Genomic DNA, 18,345 nt, shown 5'->3' with positions numbered 1-18,345 from the left:
AGGAAGAAAAATAAAAATAATAAGAAAAAAAAAACTATGCCAACTTTTGAAGTCGTATATCTCGGGAACGCTGGAAGTGATTCCGCTCAAATTTGGTATGTGGAGTACTGAAGTTGGCAGGCGCGTCCACAGTAAAAAATCATTTTGTTTCATCAAGGCAGCACAGAGTTACGGAGGTGCGAAAATTGCATTTTTGTTCTTCCTATCAATATACTCACGGGTGTTGCGCACCGGCTTCTTGGGCCGCACAACACACTACTATGTGTCTTGATATGCAAGAATGGAATACTGCATAAATCAGTGCTGGGGGTGCACGAGATCAAGATACTCTAATAGAGCAGTCACCTAACTACTCTAATAGAACATTCAGCGGAATGGTCATAAGTTGGTCCTGCTATGCAATTTGTCTCTATTAACACATATGTTACTGGATTTCGGAAATCACCCTTATGGGTGCATTATTGATTCATAGAAAAAAAGGTATTTAATAATTTAAAGCATTGTTATTAACCAGCCCTGGCAGCCACACATATGGATTTTTTACCAAATATGGAGTAATTCACAGCCTTTAAGAGCACCTGGTGGCCAAAGTAATCCTTGTAGAGTTTCCTGACATTTAAGATAGGTTTTTTGCCAGTGTTGCTGTATCACCAGTCCTCAAAAAGGGGCGGAGTGTAGGGATGGTGGGTTGGGAAAGAGATAGACTACAAAATGGAACGAGGATGGTAATTGAAGGCACCAGACCACAAAACAACCCTTCAGAGGCAGGGAATAGACTAAATATCACAATAACAGACATATATCACATATTCAGCTCCTGTTCGTCTGTCCAGAGTGTATGAACCCCCAAAGCACTTCCCTGTTGTTCACAGACCTGTACAGACGTTTGACATGGTTATACAGGCCGCCAGAGAACAGTCTACCAAAAGCAGACCAAACAAGTTGAAGGCAAGTTGATATGGAAATTGTTAGCTGGATAGTACAGCAACACCATGCTGGTGTTATCTCATTTTTGGCTCTTGCGCTCATTTGCTAAATCCAGTCACATATATTCAAGAGCATGAGTCTATCTAAAATGCCTTCATTTACTGATGTAGCAATCTAGTTGTACAGTATATCTTAATGATAGTCATTGGCATAATATTGTAGGAGTATCCTATTCAAGTACACATGTACCACAGAAAACGCTCTCAGATTCAACCTAAAAGCATTCAAATCTCAAAGTTTTCCTGTGGGCCTACACCCTTAGTAGCTATTGGCATGAAGGTACAGTTAATGATTTTGAAACACTTTGTAACTTACAGCCACCCCCTCCACTTTTGAGTACTGTTCTCCGCCCCTGTCTTAAACCATAAGGTGTATAAATCAATCAATTGTTGTAGAATATCAGTACACCGATTTACATGCAAAAATATTACATTTTATGTTCAACCAAAAAATTGATGGCGTCTTCTTTGATTGACTTCCCATAGCTATATCAATTCATCTTTATGAAACAAACTAGTTACATAGATTGATCACCAATTCTATAAAAAGAACAGAAACAAGTAAAATAAAAAAATTAGTAATTTTAAACTAGTCTAAGAGTAAGGATTAACTAGAATATACATAGTGCACCAATAAAAGTACTGAAACAAGCTTGAGTTGGTATATTATGACAGCAAATTACTGTAACACAAAAGAAGTGTATATCCCTACTGTGCATTTCAATCACGGAAACTCCACAGCACAGTATCTTCTTTTTGTGGTAACAGTAATTTGCTGTGCCAATATATGACCGGATCTGGGAAAACCGGACATAATCGCATATTTTTAGAATTCCTGTTTATTAAATATTTATAATCTACTTAGCCAAGTGTACCCACTGGCAAAGTTTCAGTTTCATATGCCAATAACTTTGGGAGTTACAGTCCTACAAAGTAGCAACATCACAAAATCAATTTGTACAGCTAGTATAGGAAAAATAAATTACAGGCACTTACAAAAATGGTTGTAACTTACCAGTACAGAGCTAATATTTTCACCATCGTGTTCGCCATGAACAGGGAATCAATTACTGGGTAAGCTGTTCCTTTACTCACCCTTCTTCACTGCACACAAAGGTGAAATTTGTGATGAAAAATTGATTGCTTTGATGTGATGTAAACAAATGCTCATAATGTATGTATCCTTGGGTCTACTGCAACGAAACAAAGATTTTCCAACTCCTCTTGAGCAGGCAAATAAGATGATATTCAGGTTTTTATTGTTAGTCCCTTCCTTCACTAAGAAAGAGGTGTTCAAAAATTTTACATATTTTTTTTCAATAACACGCAAGTATGTATTTCGCCCAATATATTCAATGCTTTATACTGTAAATTTAGGCTTGTGCAATTATGTCCGGTTTTCACAGATCCAGTCACATATACTCCTTGTTTCAGTACTTTTTATTGGTGTATATTCTAGTTGATCCCAACTCTAGTTTAAAATTCCTAATTTTTTTCTTTTACTTGTTATAAATAGCATGCAGGCACTTTGTTGGCTTGCGTCGATTATGCCAGTGTAATTTTTGGCATAATAGGGGATGAAAAGCATAAAGCATAATGCTGGCATAATGAAGTCAAGGGCTAACCTGTTTTGAATGGTGAAACAATTCCTGACAACGAGTAGTAAAATGCACTACAATCTTCTTACTATAAGTTTACATTCGACGGAACAAGTCAGTGCTTTTCATTGTGGGTTTGAGTTTTATAGGACACATCATGTGCAGTCATGTGCCAACTAGCACAAAGGCATGGCAAAGCAGTTTATAGTTATATCTAATGTGTCTCATCATTTGATTTTGAATAAAATGTGATATTATGATGATTATGATTATTGAAAGCTCGATTGGAAGACAATAGCTAGCTAGCTATTGTCTTCCAATCAAGCTTTGGTGATAACGAGGATGATAATAAGGTTAGTGATGAGTCAGTATAGCTAGTAAATGTCTGAACATTGAAAATAGTGAAGGTTTGCAGTGAGGCTGAGGTTAATATCAAACCAGGAAAATATTTCAAAAAGGTCAAGATTCTCTAACAGAACAGTCAAACACTCTAATAGAACAGTCATTGCATGCAACAGAGAGGATGAGAACTATTAAGTGTTTACCCCAGGAGGCTAATATGTTCTCGGCATGGTGGTGCAAATGCAAGTTGCATAATATTATAAGAAGAACTTATCATCTTGTTATAAATTATATGCTGATCTCCCTGGCCACTTAGCTAGCACTAGCCCGCCGAGCACTGTTCCACCAAGCTTATCATCAACATCAAGTAGACCTGATATAGTCTTGATTTCTAGTGATCACATCATCTTAATGGAACTGTCAGTAGTTACCAATACAGAACAACACTTTGTGGATGCCAGCTCCAGGTAGGAAGTTCACTATGGTCCTTTACTTTCGGATCTTGAACATACTGGCTTATCTGGTACATTAGTTACTATTGAAGTTAGCTGTCTAGGTCACTTCTTACCATCATCTATATCTAATTTATGTAAAGTTTGTTATCTTCAAAATGTCCTGTCAGAGCTATTTTCGAACAAGTTGCTCGACTTGCTATCTCATGCTCCTACAGAATTTTCAATGCTCGCGCATCAGGGCTGTGGATGTTACGGAACTTCTAACTATTTTTAGTTAATAATTATTGTATGTATATTGTAATGTACGGTTTTTTTTGTCTTGCCAGGGATCCAGCTACCTGTGTTTCAGTTAGCTGTGTACTCCTGAGTCTAGGCCCCTTTTCCTTCCCTGTACATATGTATGTATGTTGTCTTAATAAAACAAGACGTTTTCTCTCTCTCCCTGAGTAGTTGCTGTACTTTGAATACCAATTGCTAAAACTCAGAAAATCTACGATCAATATTATTTTATGAGTAATTATTTGCATACAAAACTACAAAGATATTAGACAATAAAATATCTGCAGCTTCTAAGGGACTATAGATTTGCCCCCAGATCTCTTGCTGTGAAATGCTATTGCTAATTTTTGTATGTTGAAGTTGAAGTGACACTTTACATTCATTTTCTATCATATGAAGAACTCTCTTTATTAGAAAAAAAAGTATAATGCATTTCTGAAAAGCATAAAGACAAGCATGATAGGCAGAAAATTGGGGAAATGCCAAAAAGCATAATAGGCAAATTTTGGAGCATAACAGACTCAAGCCTACACTTTGTGCCCTGAGCCATTTACAAATTGGTAGAGCACTAGTTTGTCTTACATATATGATTGTCATTGTATCTGGAGATAAGAAGAATAATGATTTGTGTAAAAGTAAATTTCAGAGCTAGTTAATGTATGGCTTTGTGGTATATATATATATATAATGTATCACTTTCACATCTCAGATCAAAGGAGCTGCCCGAGCTACATTCGCAATGTAGCCCAGTTGGCAACTTTACCCGGGCTACATCTGAATATACACTGGGCTACAACCGGGCAGTGAATATATAGACTTTAAGACCAAAATTGATTGTGGAGATCGATTAATACTCACGTGATTAGTATGCATGACTTGGATCTTGCCATGAAAACCACTCAGACAGAGAGCATTTTGTTGTCCTCACTATCCTACAAGTTGAAAAACGTTGGGCTAAGGTGAGAACTAGTACTATAGCTTATTTACCAAGCGTTTCTGCATGTTTCCAAATACAGACCACTCCCCCATCACGAATTTACCACTCTGCATGAAGTAACCACTCTACAAACAAGCTTACCTATCTAGGCCTTTAGAAAACTCCATAATTATTCCATAAACAATTCAATAACACTTATTAAAACATTAAACTTGCATAACCAAAATTCTCCATGATGTCTCTAGGATTTGTATGATCATCATAACCGAATGTAATCAGAACGTACTAGCTGCTGACCCATAATCAAAATTTTTAGGCATGCAAATATAATATATCTAGTGGTTGCACTCGTAATGGCTTGGGTGAATGATAGTCATGTGCAGGCTATCAGCCTGAAACAGATTGGAAGTGTTACATATTAGCTGTAACACGGGGCAGGGCTTTTGCCTAATATGTGTGCCCTCAGCCCTCAGGCTGTTGAACATACATATCAGGCAAAGCCCTCATGCCTGTGTTGCAACTATTACATATAAAAAGAAGTGAAATCCATGCAAAAACAGCCAAGCTGTATAAAAAGGGTGTTGCCTTCAAATAGCCTGGGTGAAAAAATTTGTGAAATCAAAGGTGGTGGCCATTAAATGACTGCAATGATGTTATTAGTATTAACATCATAGGAGCCATTTGTGACAGGATCTGCAAGAACCCCATGTTAGAACATTTTTTGAATTCCATTTTATTACATTTTCTTTATCTAGATAGCCTAGTGAATGGTCAACTGAAATTTCAGTTCTAAAAGCCAAGAACTTTCGAAGTTACAGTGCTACAAAGTGGCAATAAAAGAAAAAGCAATTTGTACTGTGACAATACGGAGAATAAACTACAAGCGCGTAATCAAACAGTCATGACTCACAAATGCAGTCCTATACTGAGATGTAACTTACACCATCGAATAACAGGTGAATCCATTGCTGTCTTTCAGGCCCTTCCTATGACCAGAATGAAGGTGAAAACATGAGAAAAAAGCAATAACAATAAATGTGAGGCAATCTAATGCTCATATGTTCAATCTCCTTGGGAGCACTAACACAAAACAAAGATTGTTGAGGTCCTTTTGCTTTGGGGATCATGGTGCTACCAAGGGGTTTGCCATTATCATCTTCCTTCATTTGAAATAAGCACTCAAAAAATTTATGGAATTTTTTAAATCAGTTTTGTAAATCTTTCACCCATTGTGTTTATTGTAGTCTACTGTAAAATTAGGCTTACACTAGCATGTAGGATTTTTGCAGATCCAGCCACATTTCATTAACATCTACCACCTTTGATTTCACAACTTTTTCACCCAGGCTTTTTGAAGGCTGTACCCTTTTATACAGCTTGGCTGTTTTTGCATGGATAATATTTACAATAGATTTGTCTGCCAGAAATGGCATATCACACAAGCAACATTGCCCCAGATCTAGACATTCCCAGGATATTCACAGCCATTTTTTGTATTTTCCAACTGGATTCTCTAACTGAGCCACTTGTATGTCAGGTTGTGAGGATGTTACAACTGAGTGTAGTACAGATACTGGATTGTGTGACAATATGAATCTGCATTGGTGTTTTCTGTCCCTTTTTAATGTCAAAGGTATATTCTTGCACAGCTACAGTAAGGCCCAATGCTGATGGAGACCTTCCATTTTCTGTATGGACAGCCACTGGAGTGGTACATGGTCTGTCATCAGAGTAAAAGAATACCCTAAGAAATAGTGACAAAATTGTTTCATACCAACTACAGCAGTTAAGCACTCTCTTTGTATAACACTATAATTTGACTCACTTTTGGTCAATGTCCAGCTGGCATAGGCAATCACATGGCCTCCTTGTTCCAACACAGTTCCTAATCCCACAGCAGAGGCATTTGACTGCAACACAAAAGGAGGAGCGCTAGGAGAAAAATCTGGATAAGGCAGGATAGGTGATTGTGTTAACTTGACTGTTTGGAATGAAAATGCATTGTCATGAGCAGAAGCCCATTCGAATGACACACCTTTCTGTGTAAGACCATGAAGTGGGGCAGCAACATCAGTAAATTTGTGTATATATCTTCTATAATAAGAAGCAAGGCCAAGAATTGACAAAGGGTGGTGACATCAGTTGGTGTTGGACCAATATGTCATGCAGGTATGTTGATGCAAATGGCAGGCCATGCAAAACAGAGTCCATTAGTCTCTGGAAAGATACTGGTGCTCCTGAGAACCCGAATGGAATGTGGCAAAACTGATAGAGGCCCACTCCTGGTCCAGGGCAGAAAACATTCTTAGGATGATTAGCTTCCACCACTTGGAGTTGCCAATATCCACTGTGGAAGTCTAAAGTGGAAAACACAGCAGTATTAGTTTGTACCTCATCAGGGAGAGGCAAGAAATAAGTTGTTAAGGGACCACACATATTCTTAGTTCTCCGGATTTCTTGGGTACAAAAAACCACGGGCTACTACTCTCTTTTATGTGGCCTGGAATGTGTCACAGAGGTACACGAATGGGCAGACATTTTGTTAGAATGTAGTGACAGCCAAGTGTGGTCTTTCCTGGTATGATGCCAAGTAAGGTTTTGTGTTCTTCCACCAGTTGTTTAAAATCAGCACCGCAATTCTCAGGTAGTTCATAAGTATTAGCAGCACCAAAATCAGGAATAACACACTCTTCTGGCATTACACTGGAGTCAGTATATAGAGCTGCTATCATACCAACATGCGGTTTGCTGCTCTGGGCATCATTCATCATTTGCTTTAACTGCTGAATGATGTTCCACTGGTAGTTGTATTTTCTTGGGGTACACTTGAACTGTTTCTTCAGAAAAATCCAGAACAAGGTTGTGATGCTGTAAGAAATCAAGTCCTAAAAGAGCATGAGAAATAAGATCACTAACCACAAAATTGTGCTATACAGGTGTCTCCATGTTCTGGATCAGCACAGATGCTGTGATGCACTTAACAGTAGGAAGTGGTACACCTGATTCTGTTCTCAACAGGATCCTTGGAACTGGTTTCTCTATGATGTTAGTCATTTGTGCGACACCAGATTGTGCTAACAAGGATATGGAAGAACCGGAATCAAGCATTACCTCCAAGGTAGAGTGTCCATAATTACAGCTGTTTGTATATTAGTGGTTGCTACTATTACAGTACGTGTGGGGCTCTTACATATTAGGGACGTCAATTGTCCCCCAGGGACATCCCCTTCTTGTTTCCTGACTGCTAGCAGTTGGTGGCAATATGGCCTGGCCTGCCACAGATATAACACCTACGTTCCCTGACTCAGTTTGGATAATATCACTACACATGGCCAGGCTGCTTGCAGTAGTAGCACTGCAGTGGGTTCCTGTCACTCTTCCAAGCTAATTTCAGTGCTACCACTTGTGCTGTCAATTCTTGAATTTGGGATTTCAGTTCTGATACTTCAGAAGTGCCTGAGTGAACCGCCGCAGTTTGCCTCTCACCACTATCCACTATCATCAAGATCTTGGCATGTTGAACAAGTTCATCAAGGTCTGCCATGTTACCACTCGCTCTAAGTTGTCAACGACTCAGTGAAATGGGTAATCCTGCTAAGAATTGGTGAATCAGCATTTGTTTCCTCACATCGGCTGTTAATTCTGGCATTGCTTGCTGTAGCAGTCTTTTCAGCTCATACATACCAACTGATTCGCCAGGAAAAATCGATCGCTTTTGAATTTCTTCCAATGACACAAATTCTAGTGGCGCCATTTTCTTAATCAATTTGTCCTTTGCAACAATATAATCGTTCTTTTATACATCGGTTAGCTCCATCCATGCTGCTAAAGCTTCCCCTTCAAGTAAGGTAGACAATTTCTTCACCTTCTTTGCTGTGTCCCATCTGTTTGCATCGGAACAAATTTCAAATGTCTGAAACCACTATTGAGCATCTCCACCTGAAAAGGACTAGGAAATACTGATGTTTGTAGTGGCCATTTCACAAACCAGTCTCTGCTAACAGTGTAATATGACTAATAACGACCAATTAATACAACAGTCACAGATGCAGCAGTTAAGTATAACAATACACACGTGCTCAAACTTTTACACTCCCAAAAATATTAAGTGTCATGTGATACAGTAATAAAGTCAGTCATTACATTACATAAAGTTAGTTCATTACACAGATAACTGTCAAAAAATATAGTGATTGGATCTGTAAGAACACCACACTTGATGTAGTTTCTTAAATTCCATTTTATTACATGTCCTTTGTCTATCTGGCCAAAGGAATAGTGAACTGAAGTTTGAGCCCTAAGCTTTAGAAGTTCTAGCACTACACAGTGGCAACAACAGAAAGATAAAGTTGTACAGAAAAAAAAAACTACAAGCGCTGAATAAAACATCTATAACTTACAAATGCAGTCTTGTATGAATATGTAATAATCACCATCACACTCCTCTGAACAGGTGAATCCTCTGTCGCCTAAATTATGTCTTACAGGTCCGTCCTAAAACCATGGAATGTGACAAAAAGATGAGAATGAACCACACATCACGCCACATGTCTACCACAAAGTAAGCTAATGCTCATGTCTTCATCTCCTTAGATAAAACAAAGATTTTGGAACTCCTCTCTTTGGGGAATATGATGGTGCCAAGGTTTTTGTGGTTAGCACTTTCCTTCATTGTAAAACAAGAATTCAAAATTTTATAGAATTTCTTTTTATAATTCGGAATTATTTCACCACCTTGTGTTTAATATATTCTACTGTAAAATTGGGTTTAATTGTGTGATTATGTGGGATTCTTGCAGATTACATCACATATAGGAAATTTAGTTTGTTGCTTCAAAAAGAATGGTTAGCTCTCAAAATGTGACATTTATTTCATCCCTATAGAAAATAAGTTAGAACTCAGTATGTAGATAAACTAATTTTATAAGTTTTTTTGTAGCTTGAAAAGATTGGACAAAAGCAATAATTGTATGTAAGAAGCACACAGTTAATTTAGTCAAATACAGCAGGATAGAAAAAATTAAAATGTGTACAAAATGCTGAAATATTTGGCCAGACCACTACACACTCAAAACCCTAACCACTGATCCACTGCTTCCAGCCCTCAAATTCCATATCATGAGATGTACTAACTGCCAGACAAGTTTTGTACTTTTTCGAATAGTGCCACCAGGGTTTCATTTATGGTGGCAGCTTACCTCTCTCCCCTCTTGACAAACTCTCACCTTCCCTTTTCAATAGTTTAATGAAAGTGCATCAGAATGCATCAAGATTATGCAGTAATAACCTGAGAGATTACTCCTGGTCATTTTCAGGTACGTACCTGAGAATGACCAGAAGCAACCTGAGAGTCTAAAATACATAAAAAATTTCCTGGAGGGGCATGTCACTGTCGGATTATACAACAACTATTGATTAGATTATCACACAATTATCCCGCGTAAACCGGTACAACCAGTATGTGTTACATAACATACATTACATCATTAGAATCATGTGTATGCATGAAGTCTGTTCATACCACATCTCCCCTCACAGGTTCAAACAATCAGGAGGATGAATCTGTGTACCAGTCCGTATACGAGTCATGACTCTATTAGGTTCTGGAGTTGTAGACTCAGTCATTGTGAGATGTGGTACATCAGGTACAGCTCTCAATTGACTTCTATTCCATCTGACACTGCCAGTTGGTGTCTCCACAATATAAGATCTCGGAGCACCAGCCGAGGACTGTACTTGTCCTTGTATTGGGGTCTCTCCTGAGGTGACCCACACATTAGTATTGTCAGGAATGTCTGGCAGTTTATGTACACGGTGATGACGGTCAAAGTCTTTCTTCTGTCGCATCTTGAGTGCTTGGTCACTCTTTCGAAACTCTTCAAGGTAAGGCCATTGCGGAGTGAGCTGTTTGTCAGTCTGGGGCAAGCTTGTTCTGATACACCTCCCCATCAACAGTTCGGCAGGACTACGGTTACACCAAGGTAAAGGTGTTGCTCGATAAGTGAGTAGAGCTAGGTTCAAGTCTTCACATTGTTTCAGTAGTTGTTTCACTATCTGTACAAACCTCTCCGCCATGCCATTACTCTGGGGGTAATGAGGACTACTGGTAGCATGTTGGATGTTATTGCTAGAGAGAAATTCAGCCATTTTCAATGAAGCATATTGAGGGCCATTGTCACTACACAATACTTCAGGGAAGCCATGTCTTGAAAATATTGGCTTCATTGCTGCTATGATGGCAGTCGATGTGGTAGTTGACATCTTAACTACTTCTGGGAACCGTGAAAAATAGTCGACAATTAATAAGTAGGGAACACCTCTTAACTCAAATAAATCAGAACCTACTACTTGCCAGGGAAATTCAGGTAACTCAGTTGGCATTAGGGGTTCCTTACGGTAGTTCACCTCTTTAGCACAGGTATGACAATTCTGAATCATCTGTTCCATTTGTCTAGAGATACCTGGCCACCACACAGATGTCTTTGCTCTCAGCTTGCACCGCTGTATCCCCTGGTGTCCCTAATGGAGCCATTGCAGTGTCTCATTCTGTAACGAGAGGGGAACAACAATACGGTCATTGTACGTGTCTCATTCTGTAACGAGAGGGGAACAACAATACGGTCATTGTACAATAATAAATTGTTACAAACTGAGAGTGAAGCTCTGACTTTCCAATATGGAACCAGGTCACCTGACACTTGTCCTCTCTCTGGCCAATTAGTTTGGCAGTACTTAAGTACTTGGGAACAGGTAGCATCTTGGGTCTGTGACTGTTTGTACTCTTCCAGTCTCTTTTGAGTTGCTGGTAGAGTTGAAGTGACACTCTCTATAAAGGTTTCTACTTCTTGTTGTAGTGCCATAGAATCAATGTCAACACTAGTTTCCATTACTGGTGCTCTGGAAAGGGCATCAGCTGTAAAGAGAAGTTTGCCCAGCACATGAATAGCAGTGTAATTAAATCTTGCCAGTCGTAATCGAAACCTTAACACTCTCGATGGCAAGTTGTCAAGTGCCTTGGACGTTAGTAACGGAATAAGGGGTTTATGATCGGACTCAATTTGAAACTCTCTTCCTAGTATGTAGTTTGAGAACCTTTCACATGCCCAGGTGGCAGCCAATGCCTCTTTCTCGATTTGGGCGTATCGGCGTTCAGTCTCTGTCATTGACCGAGATGCATAGGCTACTGGTTTCCACTGGTCATCAAACTGCTGAAGGAGGACTGCCCCTAGTCCGAAAGACGATGCGTCTGCAGACACCTTGGTGGGTGCCTTGGGATCATATAGGGCTAACACTGTTGGCTGAGACAACTCCTTCTGAACTTGTGTGAAGGCTGCTTGCTGATCCGGTCCCCAGGTCCATGACCGTCTTGTGCTCAATAACTCTCTTAGTGGCTGACTAATTTCAGCTAAGTGTGGGGAAAACTTTCCTAGCTGGTTGGCCATGCCTAGGAACCTTCTCAACTCAGGCACATTTTTGGGAGGCTCCATCTGGAGAATAGCAGATGTCTTACTGGGATCTGCTCGAATCCCGGACTTGTCAACAATGTGACCTAGGAAACTAACACAACTACAGCCAAATTTGCACTTACTGGGGTTGAGAGTGACTCCAGCTTCCTCCAGTCGGCTGAGAGCTGCTGTCAGATGGTGGTCATGCTCTGCTTGAGTGGCTCCAAAGATAAGTACATCACCCATATGACATAAAACACCATCTAGACCTTGCAGGACTGTGCTGATTCTTCGCTGGAACAACTCTGGTGCACTAGCAATTCCGAATGGTAACTTCCTAAAACAATAACGACCAAAGGGAGATATGAAAGTGGTGTAATGCTGTGACTCCTCTGACAGTGGAATCTGCCAGAAACCACTATTTGCGTCAACTTTGCTAAATATGTTAGCACCTGACAATTGAGCTAATGTCTCATCTACTGTGGGGACGGGGTGGGGCTCTCTTAATACATTCTCATTAAGAGGTCTGAGATCAACACATATTCTGACTGCCCCTGTACTCTTCGGTACAACTACCATACCTGCGCACCACTGGGTTGGTGCTGTGACCTTGGCAATCATCCCAATGGATTCCATTCTCTCCAGCTCATCACGTACTTTATCACGTAATGGTATTGGGACGTTCCTTGCAGTAAACAAGGCATATGGCTTAGCATCAGCTTTCAACTTAATCACATACGGTTCTCCCAGTGTTCCTAACCCACTGAAAACTTTAGGAAACCTCTGTTGGATCTCCTGCTCACTACACACTGTGTCGACTCTGCACACAAGTTGAAGGGACTTAATAGCTGGTAGACCCAGCAAATTATTTCTGAGACCACGAATCACAAAAACTGTTTCTGTTGAAGTTCTGTCTCCAACTCCCAGTTTGCCTTGAAACTGTCCCAACACTTGTATGGCATTGTGGTTGGTCCAAAAAGTGACTTGCAAGCTTGCTGTAAAGTGACTCTTTTGAGGGAGTTGTAAGCTTCCTCAGAGATAGCCGTAACCTCAGCCCCTGTGTCCAGCTTAAATGTGACTCCCTTGTCCTCTAACTGCACTGTGATAAGCCACGCTGAATCTGTGTTACTGCTCACTACTCCCAGGAACTGGTCAACATTAACAGTCTCAGTAGTTAGTTCATCAGTTGGAGCAGACTTTGTCAAGCATTGTGAGCTGAAGTGGCCCTTGCGTTGACACTTGTAACACGTAGCATTGCGTGCTAGACACTTCTCAGTAGAGCTATGGTGCTTTCCACACTGTTTGCAGGGTTGTCGATCAGGTTGAGTCTTGCCTTCACCTTGGGCTGGGTTGTGGGTGCCAGTCTTCTTACCACTTAGTGATTTCTTTCTCACTTCATCCACGTGACTCCGCCTACCATCCAGTAGTAGCTGATGGTGGTCTTTTATCGCCTCTCTCTGATGAATCATCTTCTTGGCCTTTTCGAGGTCCAATTCAGCGTCCATTTGAAGGTGCTCAGACAGTGCAGTGTCCCTTATACCCACGACTAGCCTGTCACGCAGTAATTGATCCATGAGTCCTCCATATTCACATGTTGAAACTAAGCTGTATAAGGTTGTAATGTATTGCTCAGCGGACTCACCAGGGAGCTGATTTCGTCGGTTGAATCTAGCTCTTTCCAATATAACATTATGACGCACTTTAAAGTAGTCGTCAAATTTCCCCACAACAGAAGCGTATTTCTGTCTGTCTTCGGTAGAAATCTTAGTAGAGGTGAGTACATCGTCCGCTGGTTCTCCCATACAGTACAATAGGGCACTGACTTGTTGCACTTCATCTTCCTTGACGAGGCCTGACGCATTTCGAAAGCACTCGAAGTGCCGTTCCACTTTGACCATTCATCTGGACGTTGAAAGTTAAAAATTTCAGGCGGCGGAAACTGATATGAGGCCATGTTTCATTACACTTCTGACACCATGTCGGATTATACAACAACTATTGATTAGATTATCACACAATTATCCCAAGTAAACCGGTACAACCAGTATGTGTTACATAACATACATTACATCATTAGAATCACGTGTATGCATGAAGTCTGTTCATACCACAGTCACTACCTGAGAATGTACCAGAAGCAATCTGAGTGTGTAAAATGCCTAGTGGGTATGCCTCACACCACCTAGATGCCATGTGCGATAAGCACACAGATCTTTACTCTAGATCTATCGTCCCCTTATTCTCATAAAATTCTTTTTTGCACCCTCCCCCTTGAGTCATTTCCTAGATGATGGCCTGAGTGCACTACTTACCACACCTCCCATTTAAATATTACAACAATTGTGAACATAAATGCCTGATTGGAATAACAGTATTGAATTATATTTTAGTTCATCTTCATCAAAGTGATAGGTCATGACAAAACAATAAGCTCCAAGCACACATGCAGTGGTATAATAAAAAACCTATTTATATACAAAACCAAATATGGAAGAAATTTGTCATGTGATTAAATGGGTTGCACTTAGTGGTAACATGATACCAATGATTATCTAAACTACATATAAACTGAATGAACATTAATAAACAAAGCTTCAGAGTTTGTTTAAAGCTAGCACAATTACACAAGTTAAAGCAGCTTGCCATCCACAATTTCACAGTGCAAGTGTGCTACGTATAATTATGTGAATATTCACTACAGCAAGAGTTAGTTTCTATAGGTTAAAAAGTGTACATATAAGCAATGTAGTTTTCAACATGCACCATCATTGAATAACAAGTAGTTAAACACTCAGTAGTGCAAGCTACCATCTCACCTGATATACGGAGTGTTATTTCATTACTAATATGATACACCCCATCACCAATATATGCTTCACACCTAATAGTGCCAGCATCCTCTGCAGTCAGATCATTTTCAGAGACAATTTGTGTTGTCTGACCATTAGGAAAACACCTTGCTTTTCCACCACGATGACCAGCATTAGTATAACATCCAGTAGTTCTCCATCGGTATGATGCTATGTCTAATGGTGACCCATCACTTGATGTTACCATACATGTAAGAGTGACACTACTCAATATGGGATAGTCAAATGTGTTAGGTTGATCATCAACTGGTATACCGGGTGGATCACTGAGAATGGTGACTGTGAACTGGCCAGCAACACCTGTGACAGAAGCTAATAAAGCATATATATATATATATATATATACATCCAACAGTTGGAATAGGCAGATCGGTTTTTCACTTATCATTTTTCATATGTAACACACAGGACATAGACAATACTGTACGCAAAACAGCTACATTGTTTATTAGTTACTACCTTAGAACATAATTGACACTCCCACATACACTGAGTTTTGTAATGATTTAGAGACTTTTATTATGTACATTATAATCATACATGATTCCTGCACAGTATACAATATAATAAGTATATTAGAATAGCACTGGAAATTATATTCATGGCATCCACATAATCCCATAAAGCCAGACAAAGCATCAATTCAAAAGTCAATTGACACAAATTCTTTTTTGATAGTGTTTAACATGTGTCGTACCTCCTCTGAGTTGCAGACAGAAGGTATTTAAATTCTCATTCTACAATGCTCGTTTTGATGACCTAGTAACTACTCTATATTCACTCTACTGATTAAGTACATAAGTGTAACCAATCAAATAAACTATGCTCTTGTATACCTATTTGGCTTGTGTAGGCCACTTATTGTTAATTTTATGTTTCAGATCAGAAAGTTAATCTAAACAAATGCGGGCAGCCAGCTTATTATTCATTACAATCTTATATGCACCTGATTATTAGAGTTAGCTGAATGCTTTATTAGAGTATCTCAATCTTTTATCATAATCTTAACAAAAGGGTTAAAGTCCCTTCTCCTGACATTGGGGTTAGTATTCAGCCATCTAGCCTTCTTTTCTGCCTAGATATGTAAGTAATTCATTTATAACTTGTATACACTTGTGAAAACTCATAATAATGACCAAATTTAGGTGGTGAGGCATAGCAATGCCGGAGGGGGATCTGAAACATAGAATTAACAAGTAGCCTAACCAATTAGCTTCATGACACATGTTGTGGCAGCTCAAAGCACTCAACAAGGGGTTGTGGGTAGCTGATCTAGGCCATCTGGGTTGTTGTTAGCTGATCTAGGCCATTTCACGATGCCCGTGACTGTTACAAGACTTAGCAATGTGTGCCATCTATCGAAGAGTACAATACGTTGTATATTTCAGCAGGCAGCTCATGTTACCATCTCCTGTTCGTACAGGATATTTTATGCTCGGGCTTCAGCATCATGGGATCAGCGTAGTCAATCTGTTGAACTTTTGATTAGTGTAATTATTTAGTGCTATAATTGTATTTTTTAGTTTCTTTTTGCCTTGCTAGGGCTCCAGTTATACTACTTGTTTAATAACTTGGTAACCCTGAGACTAGACTCTTGGTAATATTATTGTACGTGTAATTATGATGTATCATCTTCAAATAAACGTAACTGTTTGCCGGCAGAATATCCGGAGGGGCCGCCTCGAGTTTAGCCGCACAGACCTCGACATAGACAAACGAAATAAAGCATGGATATTCATGGTATTTGCGCAATTGTGAAAACGTGCAAACACACGTACATCAACACTCCTCACACAGGGTGAGACATGGCTGGTCAAGGTTATGGGCGTAGATTCGACTAGTACATAGTCTCAATTGCAACTGATACTGAACTTACTTCTAGTGCTCCAGAAGAGTACAAGTAGCAGATAACTTAGTATCATATCCCCCCGCAAGTAGTAAAGTACTTGTACGATATCTAATTCGTGCCCCGGCACTGATTCCACCAACTCAGTACACGCGCCCGCAGAGCAAGGGGTGTGGTCAGGTTAGAATCCGTTACATCACAGATGTCCAATAGAAACCGATCGCGAGGCGGAGTGGCGCTAGGGTCGGATCTAGGGGAGGTTTCACGTGGTCCACCATTAGAGTTATTTATAGATCTACTCTAATTAGCCATTATCTTACGGGCGCTGCAAAGCACAAACCAAACGATAGTTTGTTACACAGTATTTTGTATCATTATTTCTTTCTTTAAGAGTTTGTTAATCGGATGGCTGCAGGTTCGAGGCTAGCTACCTAGGTCCAGTCTTGGAATTTTTTCTCCTTTGCCCAACTTTTCAAATACACCTTATGTAACAGCTTTAAACAGGCTGTAGGATCAGGTGTCCTACAGACCTTCAGCACTTGTGCTGTAAAGCATTAATACAAGTTTGTAGTAGGGAGGGAGAGTATACAACACACTGTGTAAAGTGATTGCATCATGTCAAAAATTAATCATAACTATATTCAAACTGGTCACTTGGCCTCCCTGATTGATATAGATGTTGACATTGCATGCATTGATCATCATAAGACTTTGAGGAGACATTCATTGGAGTATGCCCTGTGTTTGAAAAAAATAACGGTATTTGAATAGCATAATATTTAAGTGTGCATGCTCAAGGCAAGTTTTATTACCTGTTTGTTACCTTCAAGTGATGATTTTTTAGACAGCATTGCATGAGTATACTCTCTCTATTATGAAGTCATTGATTATACATATAATGTGCATAATTATTATGTTATGCAGCTTCTCAGATGATGACTTTGGTACAATTGTTACCATTTATTGTTGAACCATTAGTAGAAACAAGCGATCAGCACTGGGAATGTTTCTTACTGCTGTGGGACATATGTAGTATTAGTAGTTCCCTTGAAGTAAAGCAGTCTGACACAATAAAGTTAGCATGGATAGTTGAAACTTATCTAGAGGCATTTTGTCATCTGTACCCAAGTGCATCCATCTTACCCAAGATGCATTATTTTTCTCATTTTCCGGAACAATTTGCACTGTAAGAAGTACAACTGATTATTATTTCATACTTACATGAACCTTTTGTTCTTCATTTAGCTTTGGTCCACTAAGAAATCATTGGTGTATACATTTTGAATCAAAAAACGCTCAAATCAAAGGATTTGTATTGAAATGCTTTTAAAATGTCCCATTTACTGTAGCAACACATCACCAACAGTGGATGGCTTTTCAGTTATTGACAAGACCAGGACAGACCAGCTCAAATTATCTTTACCGTGGTGATGATATTATTTCAGGTACCATACATGTACGTCGCAAACTCACACTACACTTACAACTCAAAAGATGCTTTTGATATTCCTATACTATTATGCATAACAAAATAATTTTAAAAGGCAAATTTACACTGGAATAGAGCAAACACAGCATAATACATGA

The 18,345-nt window shown here is 39.4% G+C and overlaps 1 protein-coding gene across 1 annotated transcript; it reads right to left on the bottom strand.

Annotated features, from left to right (window-relative positions):
- Window positions 1-1,482: 1,482 nt before the first annotated feature.
- On the bottom strand, window positions 1,483-16,909 carry LOC136255754 (uncharacterized). Its single transcript, XM_066048629.1, has 3 exons — window positions 16,789-16,909; window positions 14,859-15,212; window positions 1,483-1,526 (listed from the first exon to the last, which is right to left on the bottom strand). Exons 1-3 carry the CDS (start codon window positions 16,832-16,834, stop codon window positions 1,501-1,503), a joined length of 426 nt encoding a protein of 141 aa, XP_065904701.1. The 5' UTR covers window positions 16,835-16,909; the 3' UTR covers window positions 1,483-1,500.
- Between the last annotated feature and the right edge of the window lie 1,436 nt (window positions 16,910-18,345).

The sequence above is a fragment of the Dysidea avara genome, chromosome 5 (assembly GCF_963678975.1).
Source record: "Dysidea avara chromosome 5, odDysAvar1.4, whole genome shotgun sequence".
In the NCBI taxonomy this organism is placed as follows: domain Eukaryota; kingdom Metazoa; phylum Porifera; class Demospongiae; order Dictyoceratida; family Dysideidae; genus Dysidea; species Dysidea avara.
This window is presented reverse-complemented; position numbering and strand designations above follow the sequence as displayed.

Coding starts and splice junctions, on each gene's coding strand:
- LOC136255754 (XM_066048629.1), bottom strand. CDS start 16,834: ATGATACTAAGTTATCTGCTACTTGTACTCTTCTGGAGCACTAGAA. Junction 15,213..16,788: donor ACTCTTCTGGAGCACTAGAA/GTAAGTTCAGTA, acceptor CTTCTGTCACAG/GTGTTGCTGGCCAGTTCACA. Junction 1,527..14,858: donor AATAACACTCCGTATATCAG/GTGAGATGGTAG, acceptor TTCTTTTTATAG/AATTGGTGATCAATCTATGT.